The 23141-nt window shown below is 43.5% G+C and overlaps 4 protein-coding genes across 13 annotated transcripts in view; 3 read left to right on the top strand and 1 right to left on the bottom strand.

Moving 5' to 3' along the window:
* Positions 1 to 3606, top strand: part of LOC111078358 (tyrosine-protein kinase Btk29A) — a 52853-nt gene extending 49247 nt beyond the window's left edge. For all 3 annotated transcript variants that reach the window (XM_022372999.2, XM_022373008.2, XM_022373016.2), the window contains 8 exons: positions 535 to 746; positions 822 to 938; positions 1067 to 1147; positions 1221 to 1351; positions 1424 to 1552; positions 1619 to 2391; positions 2449 to 2582; positions 2655 to 3606. In XM_022372999.2, the coding sequence (XP_022228691.2) occupies positions 535 to 746; positions 822 to 938; positions 1067 to 1147; positions 1221 to 1351; positions 1424 to 1552; positions 1619 to 2391; positions 2449 to 2582; positions 2655 to 2753 (1676 nt within the window). In that variant the 3' untranslated portion in view covers positions 2754 to 3606. The remainder of the gene's footprint in view (positions 1 to 534; positions 747 to 821; positions 939 to 1066; positions 1148 to 1220; positions 1352 to 1423; positions 1553 to 1618; positions 2392 to 2448; positions 2583 to 2654) is intronic.
* Positions 3607 to 5999: 2393 nt separating this feature from the next.
* On the top strand, positions 6000 to 18827 carry LOC111076098 (mucin-1). 8 transcript variants are annotated; one of them, XM_041593939.1, is made up of 15 exons: positions 6000 to 6049; positions 10831 to 11017; positions 11090 to 11395; positions 12122 to 12223; positions 12437 to 12541; positions 12741 to 12839; positions 12911 to 13009; positions 13075 to 13173; positions 13295 to 14369; positions 14407 to 16013; positions 16102 to 16200; positions 16284 to 16376; positions 16590 to 16655; positions 18060 to 18495; positions 18736 to 18827. In XM_041593939.1, exons 2-15 carry the CDS (start codon positions 10906 to 10908, stop codon positions 18740 to 18742), a joined length of 4305 nt encoding a protein of 1434 aa, XP_041449873.1. In that variant the 5' UTR covers positions 6000 to 6049; positions 10831 to 10905; the 3' UTR covers positions 18743 to 18827. The 8 variants fall into 8 exon arrangements, 6 of the variants coding, with proteins under 6 accessions (XP_041449873.1, XP_041449872.1, XP_041449868.1 ...); XR_005968004.1 differs by lacking the exons at positions 18060 to 18495; positions 18736 to 18827 and adding an exon at positions 16969 to 18013 and having other exon boundaries at positions 6002 to 6049; positions 13295 to 14122; positions 14466 to 16013; positions 16590 to 16904; XM_041593938.1 differs by lacking the exon at positions 16590 to 16655 and having other exon boundaries at positions 6002 to 6049; positions 13295 to 13825; positions 14466 to 16013.
* An 862-nt stretch (positions 18828 to 19689) lies between these two features.
* Positions 19690 to 20171, top strand: LOC111076137. Its single transcript, XM_022369807.2, has 2 exons — positions 19690 to 19801; positions 19859 to 20171. The coding sequence occupies exons 1-2, from the start codon at positions 19732 to 19734 to the stop codon at positions 20101 to 20103; spliced, it is 315 nt and encodes a 104-aa protein (XP_022225499.2). The 5' UTR covers positions 19690 to 19731; the 3' UTR covers positions 20104 to 20171.
* A 1043-nt stretch (positions 20172 to 21214) lies between these two features.
* Positions 21215 to 22029, bottom strand: LOC111076132. The gene is made up of 3 exons (XM_022369793.2): positions 21793 to 22029; positions 21332 to 21733; positions 21215 to 21259 (listed from the first exon to the last, which is right to left on the bottom strand). Exons 1-3 carry the CDS (start codon positions 21856 to 21858, stop codon positions 21215 to 21217), a joined length of 513 nt encoding a protein of 170 aa, XP_022225485.1. The 5' UTR covers positions 21859 to 22029.
* Between the last annotated feature and the right edge of the window lie 1112 nt (positions 22030 to 23141).

The raw sequence follows: 23141 nt of genomic DNA, 5'->3' as shown, positions 1-23141 counted from the left end.
AATTAGTGTTTAAATAAATGTTTTGTATGACAGAATTCATTTCAATCGACCACTGACTAGCCTAACAATAACCGATTTATTCGGTAGATTAGAATTTCAGAGCAAAAAAAAAAACAAAAATAAATAACAACAACAAAAATACACCATTTTCAGCAAATCTGGAATCAAGCAACAATGTGCCGTGTCATGTGCACGCAATGTATGTTGTTTATGCAATTCTCGAGCGTTTTCTTGCAGCATTTGCTTGTGCATGTCGAGCATGGGAGTAGTTGGAAGCATAGTTCGGGTATTATAGACGTAGATGATGCTCTATATGATGGTTAATGCTCATTCACTATGATACCCATTCGTGGCTCTTCGTTCAAATGTTGTGCTAGTGAGCAGACAACATCAGTGGAATTTATTCTAGCCTGCACTTTAATTCCCTCATTCATTTACTTCTTGTGTGAAAACTTCTTTTATTTATTTCTTAAAATAAATTAATTTATTTCGTTCTATAATTTCTAATTTCTTGAATTTTATTATATTTTCCAGGCAACGGCAGTTCTCCAGCCCAGAATTCAACGCGCAGCATCAGTCCGAACAGTTCCACGACCAACAGTCAATTCAGTTTGCAGCACAACAGCTCCGGGAGCCTCTCGGGCGTCGGTGTGGGCAACGGCAACGGCGTCGTTGTCGGCGGAGGCATTGGCCTGGGAGTAGGCGGAGGAGGCGGCAGTTGCACGCCCACATCGCTGCAGCCACAGGTGAGTTTTTGGCGCCAGAGGGGCTGCTAATTACTCACGAAAGACAAATGTTATAACAACTTTCTTGTCTCTTAGTCCTCGCTGACAACTTTCAAGCAATCGCCAACTTTATTGAACGGCAACGGAACTCTATTGGATGCCAATATGCCTGGGGGTATACCAACGCCTGGAACTCCAAATTCCAAAGCCAAGGTAAGGATTTACCCAATTCCATAAGCTGAATATATAAACGGGAATTTTATAGCCGTGTTAGGCTATATTCTCAGGGATATAACGCTCTTAAAAGTATCTCTAATAATTGTTTTCTCGTATCGTTTCAGGACAATTCACATTTTGTCAAATTGGTGGTGGCTCTGTATCCCTTTAAGGCCATCGAAGGTGGAGATTTATCTCTAGAAAAGGTAAGCAATGAAATTAAAACCTTTCAAAATAGACACATATAAATATAATGGGATTATATTTTATCCTTTTTAGAATGCCGAATACGAGGTCATTGATGATTCACAAGAGCATTGGTGGAAGGTCAAGGATACTATAGGAAATGTCGGCTATATACCCAGCAACTATGTCAAACCCAAGGCTCTATTGGGCCTCGAACGTTACGAGTGAGTAAAGAATAAAAAACCCCTTCAACTTTAGGGTCTGTATAATCCCAATTTATGTGTATTCTTTTCTAGATGGTATGTGAGCGACATGTCACGACAACGTGCCGAATCTCTGCTAAAACAGGGCGACAAGGAGGGCTGCTTTGTGGTGCGCAAGTCATCGACCAAGGGTCTCTATACACTATCGCTGCATACCAAAGTGTAAGCTGGGAACAACTGAGAACCGTTTAGCAGAGATTCATCATTCAAATTCTTCTCTATTTGTAGTCCACAATCCCATGTTAAACACTATCACATCAAACAGAATGCCCGCTGTGAGTATTATCTGAGCGAGAAGCATTGCTGCGAGACCATACCGGATTTGATCAACTATCATCGCCACAATTCTGGTGGATTGGCCTGCCGCTTGAAGTCCTCGCCCTGCGATCGTCCTGTGCCACCAACAGCGGGCTTGTCGCACGACAAATGGGAGATCCATCCCATGGAACTGATGCTGATGGAGGAGCTGGGATCGGGCCAGTTTGGTGTAGTGCGACGTGGCAAATGGCGTGGATCGATAGACACCGCCGTCAAGATGATGAAAGAGGGCACCATGTCCGAGGATGATTTCATTGAGGAAGCCAAGGTCATGACCAAGCTGCAGCATCCGAATCTGGTGCAGCTATACGGTGTGTGCTCGAAGCATCGACCCATCTACATTGTCACCGAGTACATGAAGCATGGCTCGCTGTTGAATTACTTGCGGCGGCACGAGAAGACGCTCATTGGCAATATGGGACTGCTGCTCGACATGTGCATACAGGTCAGCAAGGGCATGACCTATCTGGAGCGTCACAACTACATCCATCGAGATTTGGCGGCCCGTAACTGTCTGGTGGGCTCTGAGAATGTTGTGAAAGTGGCAGACTTTGGCCTGGCCCGGTATGTGCTCGATGATCAGTATACCAGCTCTGGCGGCACCAAATTTCCCATCAAATGGGCACCGCCCGAGGTCCTCAACTACACGCGTTTCTCATCGAAAAGTGATGTGTGGGCTTATGGTGAGTGGCACTATCTTTGCCTCTAATAATTCTGTTAGTAATGTGCGATATTTGTAGGTGTTTTAATGTGGGAGATATTCAACTGTGGCAAGATGCCTTATGGTCGGCTAAAGAACACTGAGGTTGTGGAGCGTGTGCAACGTGGAATTATCCTAGAGAAACCAAAGTCGTGTGCCAAGGAGATCTATGATGTGAGTAAAGAATAATGCGTTCTGCTTTTAGTTGTTTCCTCTAATAATATATGTATCTCTCTGCCCTTTCAGGTCATGAAGTTGTGCTGGTCACATGGTCCCGAAGAGCGTCCCGCGTTCCGTGTGCTCATGGATCAGCTGGCACTTGTGGCCCAGACGCTAACCGACTAATCAGATCATGCACTGAACTTAAATTACAGAAAGGCATTAAGCATAAGGAAAATATATATTATACATATATAGAGATTTATATATAAGTTTTTAGTTAAGCGAAAGCCAGTTTATGATTATTATCCGCAAACACCACTGACATATATGGATTATTTGGATAAAAAAAGAGCCAACAGACAGAGAGAGACAGAGCTCTGATGAGCGAAGCGAAGCGGCGAATGATATCATTATGTTAACTGTTAGTTATAGTGGAAGACGCAAAAACGCAAATGCAAATGCAAAACTAACAGTCACATAAAGTACATATAGTAAACTGTAGTTAATAGTCCAATTTTTGATACATATTTCCACACACGAAAAACATAACGATAGAGGATGATGATTGAAACAGATTAAGATATATACGATATATATATACATACATATACCATACCATACCATAAATGATAAATGATATGTAATTGTGCTTTTTTAAAAATAGCTAGCGAGAGAGAGAGAGAGAAGCGCATCCATGTGCTAATTAAAATAATTATGAGTATCTCTTAAAAAAAGGAAAACAAAAGAAACAAGAAAACTGATTAAGCATTAAAAAAAAAACTAAAATATAAGCCTCAAGTCGAAAGCGAAATGTTTTGCACACACACACACACACAAACGAACACAACTGAATGGATGTATGATCCAGGATCCCCGAAGGATGGATGGATGGACAAGTTTTATAGTTTAGATTTTTATGTGTGCGCCTTAGCCTAAGTTTTGTGATTTATTGTTTAATTTTTTTGCATCAGATTTTTATTACATTTACGATGATGATAATTTCTCTCCCCACGCTCAAAGTATGAATCAAAAAGTACGCGACACGAGACATTTATATGCTTTATATTTTAACTGAATTCTTATGTAATTTTTTTTAAATCAAATCGCTCAAATCATGCCTACAAATGATTTATATCTTTATACATATTTTACTTGTACTTTTATGAAGAGTTTTACTTAATTAATTTTATCATTTTGTATAAGCAAAAATACACACACACACACACACATACAGAAACAAAACAGAACGAGAGAGAAAACAAAAAACAAACACAAAAAAAAATTCGAAATAAAAATGTATGATGAACATTTAATATTTTACTTTATTTTATTTATTTTTTATGCGAGAATTTTGCGACTGCATTGCACAGAATTCGGTTTCACGAACAAAAATATTTGCGAGCCAAGAATCCGAAATACCAGAGAACAGAACAGAACCAAACATGGAAATGCAACAGACACATAGACTTATGCCACAGACTATATACAATATATTTAGAGTACAACCAAAATCAAAATCAAAAACCAGCAAAACATCAAGTAAGCCAACAAAAAATAACACCAAAATAACCAAAAGAGAAAAACCAAAACATTTTCTACAACTTTTGATACAAGATTTTGATACAGAAATATATATATATGTATAAACTATGTGGTAGCCAGTAAGCATCCTTTGCATGACTATATATATATATACATATGTTTATGTATCGGCAATCGGTAACAGATAACAGTTAACGAGTATATATGTTGTCTGTATGTTGTGTAGAGCCAGATGATTCCTTATGCCATTCCGCCGTATTCTTGGAGTAGTTATCTCGCAATCTATCCAGACTAAAAAACACACCAAAAATCAACATATGCAATCTACAAATTACTCTACTATAACGATACGATAAAAATACGCTGCTTAGTTGATTTCTTCCGCCTATGCATATAGAAAACTATACATATATGTAGTATATGATATGACATACAGAATACAGTATACAAAAGCCCCTTCCCGAAGAAACAAACACCAAATCATCAACGTGATATTGCTAATAAAACAACCGAAATCAATGGTAGTAGCTGTGGTCTTTTACGATATGGTTGTTGGGGAAAGGATAAAGGATCCTTTCGGTTAATAATCCTCTACGAATGAGAATTCTGCGACACTCTTTAAAGTGGCGGTGATGTGTTGATAACAATATTCATATCACAGCCAGCTTTGAGGAGCGTTGCTGACTTTCCAAACATATGCGCCTGGATTCTACCTATGTATATAAAAGGAGATAAGGAGAAGTAAAGGAGATCTATTGGGCAATACTTGATCGATCTCTATATTTTCTTTCTTTCAAATGAATGAGATGTAACAGCGCACAACAATTTTAATAAATATACGAACCGTATTCTCAAGTCTCCCAAAGACGCCTCAAAGTATGCAATAGTTCGGTTTTGAAATTGCGAAAATACAAACATTTTTGTGTAACACATTTTTAGAGCTTTCCAAAAATATTATTTCTAAATTTTCACCGCATACTCTAAGGAATACTTTGAACGATTTTGGGTAAGCGAAATATTTATTAGATGTGAATTTATGGATATATTTCTCGTATTACAGTGCTTTCCATGGAGAACAAACAGAAGCCACATAAACCCTTTTTTATAGATTTGCAAATCTCATAGAATTCTTTCGTGTATATTGATATATTATTCCAAATTTATTGTTCATTAAAAAAAATATATATATCTGTACTTGGAAAATTTTTTCCATTACCAAGTTCTTAAAAATAAATACAAAATAATCAATAGTTGCTGTGCAAAACCGTTTTTCATGCCCCACTAGTCACGTGTGTGGGTGAAGGTTGAAACAAAATATATCTGGGAGGCAGGGGAAAGATCAGCCAGAGGCAAGATCTCGATCTCGAATTACATAACCACAATCGAGCGGCATTGTTTGTGTACCCACCGCCATAAATAGGCCTACAAACCCAAACGAATAATCGCAAATCAATGAGCCATAAAGATACAATTGAACTGTGGGCAGATGGCAAGACGGCGATGACGACGACCTTATCCCCAAGATGAGAAGTTCACAAAACAAATTAATAGTATGAACTTCAAGTCTTTAATACTTAATTTAATACTATAAACAAATTCGTCGTATTTAATTCAAAGTATAAATCAAACTGTATGAAAATACTAAAATAATAATATTTATTATTATTAGACTCCGAAATTCGCTTAAGAATAAACATTGCCGGTTAACAGGCTGCCCACTGTTAAATCGCTTACAGCTGACTGTTAAGCGCTCTCTTACTAACGCTCTCTCTCTCCCTGGTCTGTGTTTTGAGCGTGACTGTTAAAGCGACTGTTAAAAATTTGAAACGAAATGCAAACGTTGACGACAGCTGGCTCAAGTTTTTGTTCGACAGTTCGACAGTGCGGTTCAGCGCATAAATCCACCTACCAATCTATCTATAAAAATCAAGCGAATTGTAATTATAATACCTCGTAGTATTCCGACCGTCACTCCAAGCAGTCTGTCACTTGAACTCAATCAACGAAACAAACGAATCAACGAAATAATAAATCAAAAAAATAATATAAATAATAATAAATAATATAAAATATCTTCGAGTGTGTGTGTGTTGCTGTGTTATTGTCTTCCGCAACGAACAGATGGTTGCAAAATCCTAACAAATCAACGACTTATCCTCGCAAGGACTGTCTGCCACAAGAGCTGCTAGCCGCGGGCTAACGTGAAGTTTTTTATTGTGCAAAAGAAAGTTGGAAAAAGGCTACAGGAGTACGTACTCCACGGCAGTCAGACAGACAGACCGACGACTCTACTATTTTGTGGTAAGGATAATACAAAAAGTAGGCGTTAGCCAGACCCTCAGTCGCAACCTCAGCCCATAACCATTGCGTGTTGACCTGAAAGTTCAATGACTGACGCAAATGCAGGGCCAGGTTGTCTAACTATTGGCATTTCCTGGTTCAGACAGACAGACAGACCAGACAACAAGTCAGCTGTGCCTGTGCTCCTCCTCCTCCACCCTGCCATTGTTTTGTCAATGTTGGTGACCTCCCCCATATCGATGTCACTTGTTGGCATAGAATAAATGTAACCTCCTGTTCCGCAGGTTCTTTTTAGTACCCTGTAGTAGAGCTGTTCGAGCCATGACATCAGCTCTAATAACCGGTCGACGAGTCGACCCAACTCAAACTCATTTTTCAAAGTCAGTGATTATGAGAATCGCCAAACCAACAAAAAAAAATACTGTAAACAGAAATGTTGGCAAAGAAAAAGATTAAATAAAAACAAAAAACGAAATATCTCCACTGAAGCTCGCAGAAGAGTGAGAAAAGTGCAAAAAATAAATAAAATAAAGAGTAACCACAGAATAAATATTTGTAAAATGATATAACACGTATTTATTGTATGTGCTGTATGTTTCATATGCAAATTTTTAGCCGTGGTGATCTCAAGTGGATGGATGGATGGATGGATACTCCCTGCCCTGCCATATGATATCGTACTTTGCTCATAAATCATTGAAGCGGAAACAGCTGTCCCATAAACTTTACAAAATACAATAATTATTACATTACCATTTTGAGATTTAACGATTAATAGGGCTTGGCGGCTGACGGGCTTTCTAGCATCGAATTCTAGCTGAGAGTTTGCCAAAAATGTTGCCCCTCAACAATTTCCCAGCTTTCTCTTTGGGCTGGCTTGTGGTCTGATCAGTTGTTGTTGTTGTTGTTGTGTGGTGTGGCAATTGGAGAACCAAAACACGTTTGGAGGTAACTTAATTAGATTTGGAGATCACAAACTAGTTCATTCTGCCGCCACACCACAGCTGACGTCAGATTTCGTGTGTGCGCTTTTTATCAGCCATTCGGAGTTTCGGTTGTGTTTCTTCTGTTTTGGCTCTGAATCTGATTGGGTTGTTTTCCTCTCTTCTATTTGGCCTTTTGCCGGCTGTTCACTTGCTTTCTGTTGTCTGTTTTTGGCTAGGGAATTGCTCAACTTGTTGTTCGCCTTTTAATTAAACTTATATTGTTTAAGGCGAAAAAAAACAACAGCAACAACAAGAAACTGTTAACGTAATAGAGACAAAATGCGAATTATGTTCAAATGGCGGAGTCATGGAGTTGTTGGATGGATGGATGGATGGATGGATGGATGGTGTGTGGGTTGGGCTGCTGTCTGGAAACCCAATTCCGAACTGGCTTTTTTCGGACAACTCAATGTGGGCTAAAGGAAACGACAGTCACCCAGCAGCAGCAGCAGCAGCCGCCGTATTTGGGCGTAAAAGTCTCTGGGATAGACGTACGTCCGTTCGAAAATGTCTAAATTTTGGGAAATGAGCTCATGTTTAATTCGCCATTTGGAGAGCAGCGCGAAATGAAGCCCGAAATGAACATTAGTAGTAGTATATAAGAGTGATTGTTGATGATGTTGGATACCCGACAGAAGGTGGGTTTGCAAGGGTATATACGGATTGCCGATTATACGATTTGATGGACCATGAAATGGTCCATCCATTTTAATAGTAGTTTCCAGATGAAAGTCACACTTTCATGTAGAAGCAAATCGATCATTATGTGAACATATTTTTCATATTGAATAAAACTAAAGAGAATTTGTTGAAAATATATTAAGCACAGCATGTAAATCAATTCAATTCTATGAATTTCTCTTACATCTGATGAGTGTTTAAATTATTCATTAATATCTAATATTAATTAATGTAAGTGTTAATTAGCATTTCCTATAAGGAAAAAACCATAAAAGGTAACCCAGCTGTTAATTAGACTTTATCAAGAGGATAACCCTAACAGGGTGTAACCCCGATAGATAATATATTTTATATATATTTTATTAACTATTTAAGGGTATGAAAAATCATCAAATATGCCGCAAAATGCATGTACTCCCACTTTACTACCGTTACACTTAAGGTGTTTATCAGCACTGATGAAGTTCAGCTTAGCCAACACTACTTTGTTCAACACTAAAGAAATTTGAGCCAATTTTCTACACGAAGAAAATATCTGTTTCATCTTTTCAACATCCATAATATGAGAGCTTTCTATCATAAATTTGAAGATTCTTTTGCAGGTGAAAAACGGGGTATTAGAGAGTCGATTTATAGCCAAAGCTTGCGTGTCTATTCATATTTTAGATGTTGATATCATAAATTAAGGCTGACGTGTGCTAAATCTATTTGATATGATCGTTGGGTTGGTGCTTTTGTTATCGTTACGGGTCCACGGCTGGGGTCAATTTTGTGTGGAACATCAATTTAAATCAAATAAAATGTAAACGTCCAATGAAAATAAACAAAATCAGTGAAGGTCATCCACATGGCAGATAACAAAATAGGCGAGCAATTGAATGAGTACTAGGTACATATCTCGTCTGACAAGATTCGATTTGAAATAACTGTGACACAGTCTGCGACTGAGAGAGCGAGAGAGAGTCCCCCTCTCTGTGTGTCAGTGGGGGCGTCAGTGTTTCTCCTTGCCAGCCGGTTTTATTTAATATACATATGCATACAGATGACCCCCTGGCCGTAGAGCAGCGTAAATTATCGAGCATCACCATCTATAATTTGATTACTGGAAATCTGATCGCTGGCATGCAAATTTATTGCATGCGCCAAACGCTCTATTAACTTGATTAAATGCGACCCTCTTTGGCCTGGCCTGGCTTGGCTCTGGCCACGAAATTCGAGACTAACAAGCCGTAGGCAGGCAATGCAAAAATGTCTGACAGATGTCTGACTTCTGTTGGGCTCTATGTCTGGCGTCTGATTCATTCATGAGAGATTTTTCTCTGCCGTTTTTCTCGACTGATCTTGGCCCCGAAACCAGCAACAGCAATTGAATAAACAGTTTTCGTGTGTGGGTTCCACTCCATGATGTAAGAGTTCGCCTTATAAGCCATGAGCCCCGTCCGACTGATGATTGCTTTAAGAACACTGAACAATGCTTTTTGCTTTTTGTTTTTCCTCTGTGGCAGTTGCATGCACGAGGTCGGGGCCGAGAGTAACAAGTGCAGGACGTACCTTTTTCCCTTTTCTCGACAGCTCCAGTCGACGGCTTTATTGGCCCTGTTAAGAGCTACGACACGCCCCCTCTCTAACACACATAGTCTGTAATTATTTACGTAGCAAAAGAAAACACATTTCACGGTCATCCCCACTCGCGCAAGCTGCACGCTTTTCTTTGTGGGAGTTTTTGGGGCTTTAGGTTTTTAGTTTTTGTTTAGTTGCTGCCGTCCCGTCCCGTCCGTCATGCAATTGTCGGCCATAAGTCATTAAAAGTAATCGTTTTGTTGGCTTACATGCCCCACAAAATGGCCAACATTAGCACTTGGCATAGTTTTTAGCCCCAAAACGAATAGTGGAGTGGAGTGGAGGAATAGTCCCAAAACCTTGTTGACCAGAAATCACATGAATTGGTAGGTAATCCCACTGCCAAACAAAGTATCGATTACACTCCCCCACCCCACCCGATGGATGGATGGATAAACTGGAGCGGACCAGCTCCTGATACCAAGAGGCACCAAGTCGCTGGCTGGCTGGCTGGCTGGCTGGCTGTCGATTGGCAACACTTTTGGGTGCGCTGTGAAAAAGAAGGTCGTCACCCAGGGTAGCGCGGCAGCCAACGCTATGCGACGACGACGACGACGATGAGCCTACCGCACAGTTATTGCTATTGTTTGTCTTTCGCGTAGGCCAACAAATCCGTTACGTTTCGAACAACAACAGCAAAGTGACAGCCGCCACACGCCACACGCCACACACAGGCAGTGCAGGCCCTTACCCAAACGCCTTGTCATTAGCCACCAAACAGCGCCGTCTCGTACCTCGTACTCCTCCGTGGCGCTGGAATTGGCCCAGAAAATTCGAAACAAAACGAAGCCTAAAAAGGGGTATGGCCGATTGATTTTTGTGTCATCAGCTGATGGGCCTGGGGTGGGGTTGCAGCTGGCGTGGAGTGTAGGAATCTGGTTTATTAGGTTACTCGAAAATTTAGGGGTCGTATTGTACATATCACATGTGAAAGTTAGCTCCGCAACTTAAGTCAAATTTGAGTATAGTCCTTACAAAACAATTTCCACAAAACTTTGAAATTCTTTGAATTCCTAAGCAGCAGCAGCAGGCAGCAGACAGCACCATGACCAAAGAGGTTCTGCCACCCGCCCCACGAATTACAATTAAATGTGATTTAAACGATGGATTTTTGCCCTTTCTTTCCGCAGAAGGTATACTTCACCAAGAGGCAGCAGGTCGATCCGGGACCCTGTGCCCCACTGCGCAACATACGAACACTGAATATGGGCGGCAACATTGAGCAACGTCCCTGGACGCCAACGGTGCGTACGGGCAGGATTGCCGCAGAGACGGCCACACCGGGACCAGCCATTGTGCAGCTACCCACACTGATTGGTGAGTCTCAGTGTGAAGGTGGAAGTAATCCAAGGAAGATCAGCTAAAGGGGTTTACCTTTCCCCTTTGCAGGCAGCAAAGTTCCGGACTCCAAGAAGAAGGGCGCTCCCTCGTACTCATTTGGCCATAAGTTGGGCAGTAAGTACGAGACCTTTGGCCCCGGACCGGCGCAATATAATGTGACGGGCTTGCGGGCCAAAGGCAAGGATTATCCACGTGCAGCCACCCTGCAGAGTCGTCCCAAGGAGCTGTCACGCTTCTCGAATCCCGGACCCGGTGAATACAACGTACAGCCAGCTGCCAAGGCAGTGATCGATGCCACGCCCATGTACACGTTTGGCCAGAAGCCGCCCGATGCCAAATTTAGCCTGATTCCAGGTAAGTCTCGGTCTGCCTCTTCCGTGGCATATCCGCGCCATATCCGCGTGCTGGTGGTTTCGGTGTTCTCTTTGTTTTGAATGGTGTTTTTGGACATATGGATTATCGGTGTACTATAACGGGTTGTTGTTGTTGTTGCATGCGGAGAGATCATCAATCAATCAATCAATCAATCAATCAATCATGGAGCGAACTGCATTATTGTATATACTAATGAACATATTAGGAATGACTGATTTATATCAAGCAAAACTTTCATCTTCATTCAATTCAAGCAGTGCGTAAGTTGCTTTCTCTCTCTCTCTTGTCTACCTACCTACCTTCCTCCCTACCATGCTCTGCATTGCTGTCTCTTTCTAGCCACCCACTCAGTAGTTAAAGTACAGTAGTCTTAGCTGCTCTCTCTCTCTCTCTTGCGCTCTCTTGCGCTCTCTTACTCTCACTCTCTCTCTCTCTCTATTAGTACTCTCTGGTTCCGTTGATATGTAGTTGTTCTATAGCTCGTTGCTACGACACTCTCCTGTACCGTTTGTCGCATTTTCTGTTGTGTGTTTTTTTTTTATTTCCGTGTTTTTTGTTTTGTGTGTGTTTTTGTTTAATTTGATTTTAATTTGAAACGTTTTTCTCTTTCAAACGAATGATGATTGCCATCGACAAATAAACGACCACAAATACTCGTATATACCATATACCATATATATGATTTATGATATATATGTATGGTAGGTCCCAACCATTATCAAGTGGTGCCGCTTGATGTGACCAAGCGGCGTGCACCGCGCTATTCCTTTCGCATTAAGGTTAACGTTTACATTGTTAACAATCCAGGTAACCACAACTAATCGACCAACCACCCAACCACCCCATACTATCCCTTTCTCTCTCTCTGTGGTGCTGTTAACCCGCCCGTTAATTATTAACCCAACCCCCCCTTCGATCTATAATCTGTACTCACCCCTAGTGCGTAGTTACTCTCTCACCTTTAGTTACTACTAGTTTGATTTGAGTATGTTTGATTTATGTTTTATTAACACCTAACAGCTCCGAATAGTTATTGCCCTGAAAGGGTCACGCAATCAAAAAAGAATGCGCCACGCTACACATTCGGTAGACGAACTAAAATCCAACACGATCAGTCTACACCAGGTAATGCTCCCCGTCCAGCCAGCACCCAACCCTCTACCTAACCCCCCCACCCACCGGAGATTCGAATTGGAAAATGTATCAGTACTACCCCCCCGCAGTATCTAGTATACCGTTTCTCTCTTTTGGCACTCCACCCCCCTTTTTGTTAATTAGCGTAATTGTTGAATGTATGACATGTGTGTCTATCCCACCCCCACAGCTCCTGGCGCCTATTGCCCCGAAAAAGTTAATCCCAGCAGGACGCCAGAGTTTAGTTTCGGCATCAAGCACCACGAACAGAAGCCCGACTATACGCCAGGTACGCCCCCATATCCCATACACCAATTGCCCCTACACCTACAGTTAGCTTTCGAATTGCACCGATTATAGCGCCAGGCAGCTACAAGCCCGAACATTTTGGCCAAGAGCACATGCCCTCGTACAGTTTTGGCCTGAAGACCAAGCACACTCTGGTCAGTGATACACCAGGTAAGGCTTCAGGGTTTCTGGCTTTCTGTAGATATCAGAAATTTGATTTATATTGTTGAACCCAGCACCCGGTGCGTACAGTCCCGAAAAGTCAAAGCTGCACAGTACACCCGCTTACACGATCACTGGCAAGGCCACGCACGACGTAGTCGATGCCACACCCGGTGAGTAGAGCCTCGGCCCTTGAAACAGTCTACGCCCTTGCACCTTGACTGCTTTCCACAACCCGAACTCACACCAGAACTCACACGAAACCCCATTTGTTGTCTCTGTTCTTTCTTGCAGCACCCGGCGCATACGAACCCGAGAAGTGCGTGCTGAACAAGACGCCAGCCTACACCTTTGGGCATCGCGTGAATCTGGCCAAGGTCAGCGATACACCAGCACCGGGCACCTATCAGCCGGAGAAGGTGCGTCTGGATCACACGCCCTCATACACGCTGTCGGGGCGACATGAGCTCAAGTGTACGAGCGAGACCCCAGCGCCCGGTTCGTATGCACCGGAGAAATATCGCGGCGATCGTACGCCGGCCTTCACCTTCGGCGGTAAGCACGAACAGAAGCTCGACAGCTCCACGCCGGCACCAGGCGACTATTGTCCCGAAAAAGTACGGCACGATCACAATCCAGCTTACTCATTCGCCGGTCGCCACGACCCACACAAGACAAGCGACACACCCGCCCCGGGGGCCTACGAAACGGAAAAGGTTAGGCAGGATCACAATCCCTCGTTTTCTTTTGCCGGTCGCCATCATCTACATAAACCAAGTGATACACCTGCTCCTGGGGCTTACTCTCCGGAAAAAAATAGGCAAGATCACAACCCCTCCTTTTCGATGGCAGGAAAACACATTCAAAAGATTTCCAATGGTACACCAGCTCCTGGTGATTACTGTCCTGAGAAGTGTCTTACTGACAACGCTCCTTCGTATAGTTTTGGAGGCAGAAATGATCCTAAGGTAGAGAATAACACCCCTGCGCCTGGTGACTACCATCCCGAAAACTGTAGACAAGATCATAATCCTTCCTACTCCTTTTCTGGTCGTCACGATCTAAATAAAGCAAGTGATACACCTGCTCCCGGAGCTTACTCTCCGGAAAAAAATAGGCAAGATCACAACCCCTCCTTTTCGATGGCAGGAAAACACATTCAAAAGATTGCCAACGGTACACCAGCTCCTGGTGATTACTGTCCTGAGAAGTGTCTTACTGACAACGCTCCTTCGTACAGTTTTGGAAGCAGAAATGATCCCAAAGTGGAAATTAATACCCCTGCGCCTGGTGACTACCATCCCGAAAACTGTAGACAAGATCATAATCCTTCCTACTCCTTTTCTGGTCGTCACGATCTACCCAAAAAAAACCCCCAAAAAAAAAAACCCGAATAAAGCAAGGTGATCTGATACACCTGCCCCTCCCGTCGTGAGCTTAGCCTCTCCGGAAAAAAATAGGCAAGATCACAACCCCTCCTTTTCGATGGCAGGAAAACACATTCAAAAGATTGCCAACGGTACACCAGCTCCTGGTGATTACTGTCCTGAGAAGTGTCTTACTGACAACGCTCCTTCGTATAGTTTTGGAGGCAGAAATGATCCTAAGGTAGAGAATAACACCCCTGCGCCTGGTGACTACCATCCCGAAAACTGTAGACAAGATCATAATCCTTCCTACTCCTTTGCTGGTCGTCACGATCATTCCAAGCCCAGTGATACACCCGCCCCTGGAGCTTACTCTCCGGAAAAAAATAGGCAAGATCACAACCCCTCCTATTCGATGGCAGGAAAACATATCCAAAAGATCTCCAGCGACACCCCAGCTCCTGGTGACTATTGTCCTGAGAAGTGTCTTACTGACAACGCTCCTTCGTACAGTTTTGGGGGAAGGAATGATCCTAAAGTAGAGAATAACACTCCAGCCCCTGGCGACTACCATCCCGAAAACTGTAGACAAGATCATAATCCTTCCTACTCCTTTTCTGGTCGTCACGATCTAAATAAAGCAAGTGATACACCCGCCCCTGGAGCTTACTCTCCGGAAAAAAATAGGCAAGATCACAACCCCTCCTTTTCTATGGCAGGAAAACACATTCAAAAGATTGCCAACGGTACACCAGCTCCTGGTGATTACTGTCCTGAGAAGTGTCTTACTGACAACGCTCCTTCGTATAGTTTTGGAGGCAGAAATGATCCTAAGGTAGAGAATAACACCCCTGCGCCTGGTGACTACCATCCCGAAAACTGTAGACAAGATCATAATCCTTCCTACTCCTTTGCTGGTCGTCACGATCATTCCAAGCCCAGTGATACACCCGCCCCTGGAGCTTACTCTCCGGAAAAAAATAGGCAAGATCACAACCCCTCCTATTCGATGGCAGGAAAACATATCCAAAAGATCTCCAGCGACACCCCAGCTCCTGGTGACTATTGTCCTGAGAAGTGTCTTACTGACAACGCTCCTTCGTACAGTTTTGGGGGAAGGAATGATCCTAAAGTAGAGAATAACACTCCAGCCCCTGGCGACTACCATCCCGAAAACTGTAGACAAGATCACAATCCTGCCTTCTCCTTCGCTGGTCGTCACGATCTTCTGAAGGCCAGCGAAACACCCGCTCCTGGAGCCTACTATCCGGAGAGGGTGCGGCTAGATCACAATCCATCGTACACGTTTGATGGCAAACACGAGCCGCATGCCACGTCCGAGACCCCGGCTCCCGGCGACTACAGCCCTGAAAAGGTACGATTGGACCACACACCTGCTTACAGCTTTGGCGGCAAATACGACCCCAAGGCGGCGAATCATCATCCTGCGCCATGCGACTACGCCCCCGAGAGAGTACGCCTCGACCATACACCCGCCTACACAATTGCAGGTCGTCCGACCCAAGAGCATGTGACACACACGCCGGCGCCGTGCGACTACTTTCCGGAACACTGTCAGCCGTACAGCACGCCGGCCTTTACCTTTGGCATGAAGCTGACACAGGAGCGCATCAGCGATACACCAGGCAAGTGGCCCAAATCGTTCAAGTACTCTATACTCTGTTGCTCCGTTGCTCGAGCGCCAACACATAATTTATGCCCCGGCCCTTACAGCACCCTCTGCCTACGAGCCGGAGAAGCACAACACACAGCACGCACCAGCGTACACCTTTGGCTCGAGGTCCGAGACCAAGGTATCCAGCGATGCACCAGGTAAACCCCACTAGGGTGATACACCAGTAGTCCCAAGTTTCCATGTTGCATGTTTGTTGCCTGCTTTCTATTCCGCTCTCTAGCCCCGGGCACCTATCACCCCGAGCACGACCGATTCGACAGTTCGCCTTCGTATAGCTTTGGCCAGAAGACGCTGGTCATGCCATCCCTGCCAGGTAGGTGTCTCCGTTACCCGCTTTCGCTTGGATTGGTTGAGGATCCGGTACAATGCTATTTTTGTGTGTATTTTCTTCTGTTTCATGTTTTGCCTCACACACATTTCTGCGTTACTCTCGGTTCTGGCCCCATGCTCCTACTCTATCATCTGTATCCACTGCACATGTATCTCTGTATCTCTGTAAATATTCACCAAACAAACCACACACTAGAACATAGAGGCCCCTACATTGAAGATCGCATTCTGCAAAGACGCGAACGACGCTTGGCAAGTCCCGGTAAGATAAGTCTAAGGTTTAAGCCACATCCATATTCACGTCCATATATCCATATCAAACATCAAAATATGGCAAGGAATGCGTCTGATTTCACGCTCTAACCAGATCTAATGGGGCGTGCAATCCACTTGGAAATGGATTGTATTAACTCCAACAGGTCTTAGTATCGCAAGGTTTTCGCAATGAGGCTGTTGCTGCTCTGCGTAGTCCTTTGCTGGCTCTTTGCCCACACCGAACACAAAAGGAACTGTAAGAGCAATACCCCAATTTCAGTGGCAATCGTATGCTTGATACGTCTACTTAATTTATGCAGATGGTCGGAATCTTGCCTGCTTGACAAACAACAGATACAAGCACGAGAGTTCTTGTCCCGGACCACGTCGCATCTTCTATGCCTTCCATCGCATCATCTTCAATTGCACGAAAGTGTTTACGAAATGCCCAAAGATTCACAGGCACAACGAGTACCCAACCAAGAAGTTGTGCCAGGATGATTGCTACCATCACATGAAAATACCTACGACAAAGAAACCAGCCAATAGCACGGGCAATAGCACAACTACCAAAGCACCAGATGGTGACAAAAAGGGTGGTAAAGGTGACAAAGATGGTAAAACTAAATCGGGAGGTGATGATCTTGGCAGTGGTGAGCAATTTAGGCGTGCGAATCCCTACATATTTGTGGGTCGCCGAGGTGCTGGCACAAATCACAACCGACAGTCGGTACGTGCCCTAAGTAACATAACTCAAAGGCGTGGAAGGAGATCTAAACGGTTTCATTAGTTTGATGTATGAAATGAAATGTTTGCAATGGAAAAAGAAATTTAATAGAATGGAAATTCAGATGGAATTAGCTAAGGATTTCCAAGCAGCCTAGAATTAAACTAGAGACACTTTTCTTCTAGAGTTTCTACCCAAACCTAATTGCAAATAAATTTGTCGTAGCCAATCGAATTACATGCCAACTCCCAGTACCCCACGGAAAAGCCACAGTTTGCCATAGTTCATGCTCGTAGCAGCAAAGATGTGGGCCCCTCAAATTCTCGTGTGTCTGCTTCTCTTGTGGGTGAACACCGCTCCTGGGCGCTCCTCCGATCGCTGCATGAAAGCGAATCAGGGCAAGCGACTGACCTGCAAGGGTAGACCTCAACTCACCTTCTATTACGATGCGGTGGGCAAGAAGTGCGCCTCCAAGAGAAGCAAATGCCTTTCCAGCCCAGTGGCCAATATGTTTGCCACTAGGCAGTTGTGTCTGGCCGAGTGCCAGCATCATATTCTGCGAGATTGAGACGCATTCGCTGCACTAGGGACACCACCTCATTCACTTCACTAGAATTAAAGCACACGATTTGTTTGTAGAGAATTTTGGTTTTGAATTTTATTTTGTAATTATCCTCGGCACAGTGCGCAACAATGGGGAGTGCAGCAGCAACACGAACACAGGCAACACGAACACCACCAGCACCAAAACAACAACCACCACAACCACAAAGACATTTGTCAATGGGGTGGAACAGCCAGAGGTGATCACAAAGGTGAATGGACACTCAGAGCTGCTTGCACTTGCACCCAACACACTGAGCAATGGCAATCATCAGAGCAGCACAAAGGTAGTCACTACGACCACACAAAAGCAATTGGTCCATGGCCAGGCAGAGCGTGGCAATGTGAAGGTGGTGGCCAGCGGTAAGTCGGATGCCAGTGCCATGAAAGCGGCCAGCGCCAGTACCAGTACAGTGGTGCAGTCGGACGGAGCCATTGTGACCAGTGGCAGATCCTCGCGGATCAGCACAGTCAAGTACGCTGTCGAGGCGAGCAGCGTGCAGGAGAAGATCATCAGGTAAAAAACAGCCCCCAAAGCAACTTACTTACTGTTCTGTTCTGTGTGTGTGTGTGTATGTTCCTTTGCAGGCACATCATCAACTCAAGCTCATGCAACAACTAACCCCAAGCCATCCAAAAAAAAAAGAAAAAACACCAGTCAAAAAATGAGCCCAGCCATTAAACTGCGGAGTGTCCGTTACTCTGTTCTCTGTGCTCATCCCTACTCATCCCGATCTCTTATTTTGCCTCCCGACAGCTCCTAATGTCTACAAAATACCTACCATCTTGGGCAGCAGCAAGGAGGGTAAAATACGCTCCGCGCCGGCCTATACAATGGCTGGACGCGAGAAGCCGCCACTAATACCGGCGCTAGTCATGCCCGGGCCCGGCTACTACGACGGAGAGTTTACGGCCATTAAGCCCAAGCCGCCCATATATACAATGCGCGGCAAATACAAGTTTGGAGTCGACGATGCCAAGCCCGGTCCTGGTGCGCACTGTCCGGAGAAGGTATGCCAAATATAGGGCTACAATTTAATTATAATTAAGTACAAACACCGACCTGCCCACAGTACTGGGAGAAGCGTTCCACTCCAGCCATATCCTTTGGCATTATGCACTCGCCTTTTGCTGGCAAGCCGACAATGCACATGATACCCGAACGCTATATACAATGTATGCTGGCCAAAAGACCCGACAAGGGTTATCCCTAGATTGCACCTCTTAGCTTGATAAAATTTCCAATAAATACTTGATTAACTCATGATGCCATGCCCTTTCTGGTTTGGTTTTCTATATCCCATTCCGCAGATAAATCTCTCCCATGTGCCTGCCTACAGTTTTGGCATCAAACACTCGCAGTATTTGGGCCGTTTGAACGAGAAGAACACCGACTATGACTACAGCTTCTCGGGCATCTGCTAGAGCGTGCTCCAGCCTATCCTCGCTATGCTCAAGATGGTCTTCGACAACAACAGAATAGACAGAATAAACAGCTTCCCTATCATACCTAATACCTTATGCTACTCGTATCACAGACTAACAACTAAGTTTTATCATGTTACTGAAACCTAATTGTAAGTCGAAAGTGTTGTGCAATGTTACAATTGTATTTTAAGTATATAAAGGAATATTACTAATAGCTCTGCACTGCTGTTTCCACTTGTGTTTTCACGCTCCAAGTAGAGCTAATGGTGCGTGTAATTACCAAAGGTTTTTCACTATTCACAAACAGTTCAAAACTTTGTTCCGAATGGGGCGGCTTTGGCTGCTCGCTGTAATCCTCTGCTGGATCATGGCCCAAACAGAGAACAAAAAACATTGTAAGCTGTTACCATTTCCCGGTATCAATTCATATAATTGATTCAACCTCCATTCAGTTGGCTTGTATGATGGCTGTGTGAAAAAGAATCTGTACATGCACGAGAGTGTCTGCCCGGGTCCATATCGCTTCTACTTTACCTTCCATCGCGTACTCTTCGACTGCATTAGGGTGCGCACAAAGTGTCCACGTATCCACAAATACAACGAGTACGATACCCTCAAGGAGTGTCAAAGCGATTGCGCCGAGCTTATGGTTGTGCCAGAGGAAACCAAAGATAATGGCAATGAAACAACTACATAGGGAGAAGGAGGAAAATCAAAATGACAGCACCACCACATTGGCACCAACACGACGGTGATTTTGATGCAACTTTTTTTTTACTTTAATAAATACATATATGAATCTCCTCGAAGATACATACATACATGCTAATATTTTAATTATAATTAATTGTGTCCACTAATTACACTGTCCACGTTTTCCCGGCCGCTGGGGGTTAGAAAGGTTTGGTATTTTTTTTTGGTTTTTGTGGGGGGGGGCCCGGCGGGGGGGACCGCCCGGTGCTGCGGGGGGCCCGGGCCTTGGTTGGTTGTTTAGCCCGGCCGGCGTCCGGCCGCCCCGGGCGTTTTCTTTGTGCCGCACCTTCGTCCCGGTGGCACAGGTGGGCCTACGTTTATCTTCCGCGTTCACCGCGTGTCGGGTGCGGTCCCCGGCCACGGCGGTGGCCGGGGCGTGGTTATTGGCAAAAGCCAAAAGTTCGTTTGGGGCATCTAAATTACGTATACGCATCTCATTACAGAATTTGCCTTTGGTGGATTGTTGGTGACACAGGCCCCCTTAAAGTTGTGTCATCTGCATGTGCATATCAATGAAAATTAAAAATTTTAAAAACCATACAATCTAAATTATTTTTTAGTTCATTTAAACGAATTTGTCAGCGGGAGAAGTCAAATGAAGTTCTTTGCCGCAAACTACTTTTTACCTGGAAGACTCGGAACTTCGTAAAATATTATAATTATAATAATATACACGAATATACGAAACATTACACTTTTTCGCAATCGAAAACTAGAGAAACATGATGTTTGGACGCTGCTAACAGCCTGAAAAGAAGTTCGAATGTGAGTTTGGTCAGGCCAAAGGAAAGCAAAAAGGGGTACAATCATTTTTGTTACTCTGGAATGGCTTGCAACGAATCTATAGTACGAGTATAGGAACGAAAGTAAAGGAATAGAAAGGAAATTCAACCATAATGCGAGTACAATCATCGATAAGTACTATTATCTGTGTGTGTGTTTAGTGCACCTCAATACCAATTTTATTGCTTTTTTGCTTTTGTATTTAGAACTAAACAATTTGCAAGACTCATATTATAAATATAATTCCAAAGAGCTGGCGTTGGGCTCACGCTTTAGTTTTTGGTCAGCTCGATCTCAGCATGGAAGCAGGACTTGCCCTGGAAGGGAACAGAAACAAAAACAAACAATTAGCATAGAGTAATATCATCCACAACTCATTGGAAACTCACTGTGTCGTGCTTGATCTCTGAATCGATGATCAGGTGGCCACGTGCCATGCTCAGCATGGCCTTGTACTTGGACAGATCCACTGTATGCTCGTTGGCGCAGACCTTCTCCTCGGCCACGGGACAGGAGGATGGGGCACCGAACAGCTTCAGCATGTCCTTGGCCTCCGATGGGGCCTGATCCATGGCGGCGCACAGATCCATCTTGCCCTCCTTCATCACAATGCCGTCCTTCTGCACCTTAAACTTGGCCACGGCCGTGCCGAAGGGCTTGTTGATGATGCAGCCCGAGGGCACCAGTTCGCATTTCTTGTTCAGCTTGATGTTGAAATCGCTGGCCACCGTCATGATGGCATCATCGCCGGCACAGTTCTCCATCTTGACCAGCTTGGCCTTGTAGCCATTCTGCAAGGATACAAAGGAAGTCAATGACTGAATGACCTTGCCAAAATGAAGCTACTTACACAGGCCAAGGCCGCCTCAAAGGCCACGCAGCAGAGCAGAAGGAGTAGGGAAAACTTACGCAGCATTCTGGATTTGTTCGAGTTTCCAACGATTTTGGGGCAACACAGGATGGCCGTACGGGTATTTATATGCAGATTTGTGTAATTATTTGCGCATTAATCGGTGCTTGGCTATGGCGAAGCGATCGCTGATCGTTCGGCTCAATTGATCGCTGTCCGCCCACTGAGCAGCCAGACAGTCAGCCAATACAAATTAGACTGCTCTAAATACCAGTGCCATAATGGCCCCCAGCCCAGCCATTTTTAATTGCCACACGGAATGTCAGAACAGAACCCCAGCTTACCATGTAGATGGATCTCTCGATAACAGCTCAAATATGTTTGCACCCAAACTGTATTTATAAAAGACGAGTCATCATGAAGTTCATCTCTTTAATTGATAAGCCTTCCATTCACGTGTATTTTTTGGTCGCTTGTGCAGCAACCGATTTGTATGCAATTTAATTAGTTTCATAGTTAGAGATACAAATGATTTATGGCCTCCAATTTCGGAATGACAATTAACCTCTTTGATGGCATGCAATCGCCTACAACGCTAAAACTCAGTTAAAGTATTTAAATTATAAATTCAAATTTGTAACCCACCATACCTTGTGCACTCTCTACCAAGCTGATTGCTATAAAACGCCACAGTGGCGTTCTTAAGTATTAGCACAGCAAAATAATTACAGCTGACTGCTTTTCCATCGCGATTTTTATAAGAAAAATAACTTTATCACATAAATTAACCAATTTTCTATAAAATTGGGTAATTTATTTCAAAAAATTGTTGCCCAAAATAAATCCTACAACACATTTACAATGTTTATAGCCAGACCATCAAGCTCTTCAGTCTGGTTTTTTGATTGCTAAAGTCTTATATTTCACTTAGATATACTTATGTTTTGTGATGTATGTTTTTGGTATAGAAATTGGTCTAAGATAGGGGAGCAATAGTATTTATTTTCAATGAGTTACATACATATGTTCTCTATATTCGACCTTAGTTCTAGTTCCGTACAATATTCAATTTCAAAATTCCTTTAATGGTCGGCAAATCGCTCAAATTTAGAAAAATGAGAGAAACAAGTAAAACATAGTAAAATCATTCTACATTTTCTCAACGAAGGAAAACAGTTATCTGAATGTAAAATTTACACGAGGCAAATTGTAGGTAATATGCCGGGATAAGTAGATCATGTCGCTTATTTGATTTCATCTGATATCTGATAAAAGTCATCAATAACTTTTAAAAATTTTCAATTCTTTTTCTAAATTAACGAATTTATTTCCTAATTTAAAAAATTCCA

The sequence above is a fragment of the Drosophila obscura genome, unplaced genomic scaffold (assembly GCF_018151105.1).
Source record: "Drosophila obscura isolate BZ-5 IFL unplaced genomic scaffold, ASM1815110v1 contig_200, whole genome shotgun sequence".
NCBI lineage: Eukaryota > Metazoa > Arthropoda > Insecta > Diptera > Drosophilidae > Drosophila > Drosophila obscura.
The sequence above is the reverse complement of the archived record's forward strand: the minus strand, read 5'-3'. Positions and strand labels throughout refer to the sequence as shown.

Excerpts from the sequence above, each read along its gene's own strand:
- LOC111076098 (XM_041593939.1), top strand. The coding sequence starts at position 10,906 with ATGGGCGGCAACATTGAGCAACGTCCCTGGACGCCAACGGTGCGTACG. Across the intron at positions 12,224-12,436 it reads TTACATTGTTAACAATCCAG|CTCCGAATAGTTATTGCCCT; the intron begins GTAACCACAACT and ends AACACCTAACAG. Across the intron at positions 16,656-18,059 it reads ACGACGCTTGGCAAGTCCCG|TGCGCAACAATGGGGAGTGC; the intron begins GTAAGATAAGTC and ends TCCTCGGCACAG.
- LOC111076132 (XM_022369793.2), bottom strand. The coding sequence starts at position 21,858 with ATGCTGCGTAAGTTTTCCCTACTCCTTCTGCTCTGCTGCGTGGCCTTT. Across the intron at positions 21,734-21,792 it reads TTGAGGCGGCCTTGGCCTGT|AATGGCTACAAGGCCAAGCT; the intron begins GTAAGTAGCTTC and ends GTATCCTTGCAG. Across the intron at positions 21,260-21,331 it reads CAGAGATCAAGCACGACACA|GGCAAGTCCTGCTTCCATGC; the intron begins GTGAGTTTCCAA and ends GTTCCCTTCCAG.
- LOC111076137 (XM_022369807.2), top strand. The coding sequence starts at position 19,732 with ATGGGGCGGCTTTGGCTGCTCGCTGTAATCCTCTGCTGGATCATGGCC. Across the intron at positions 19,802-19,858 it reads AACAGAGAACAAAAAACATT|TTGGCTTGTATGATGGCTGT; the intron begins GTAAGCTGTTAC and ends ACCTCCATTCAG.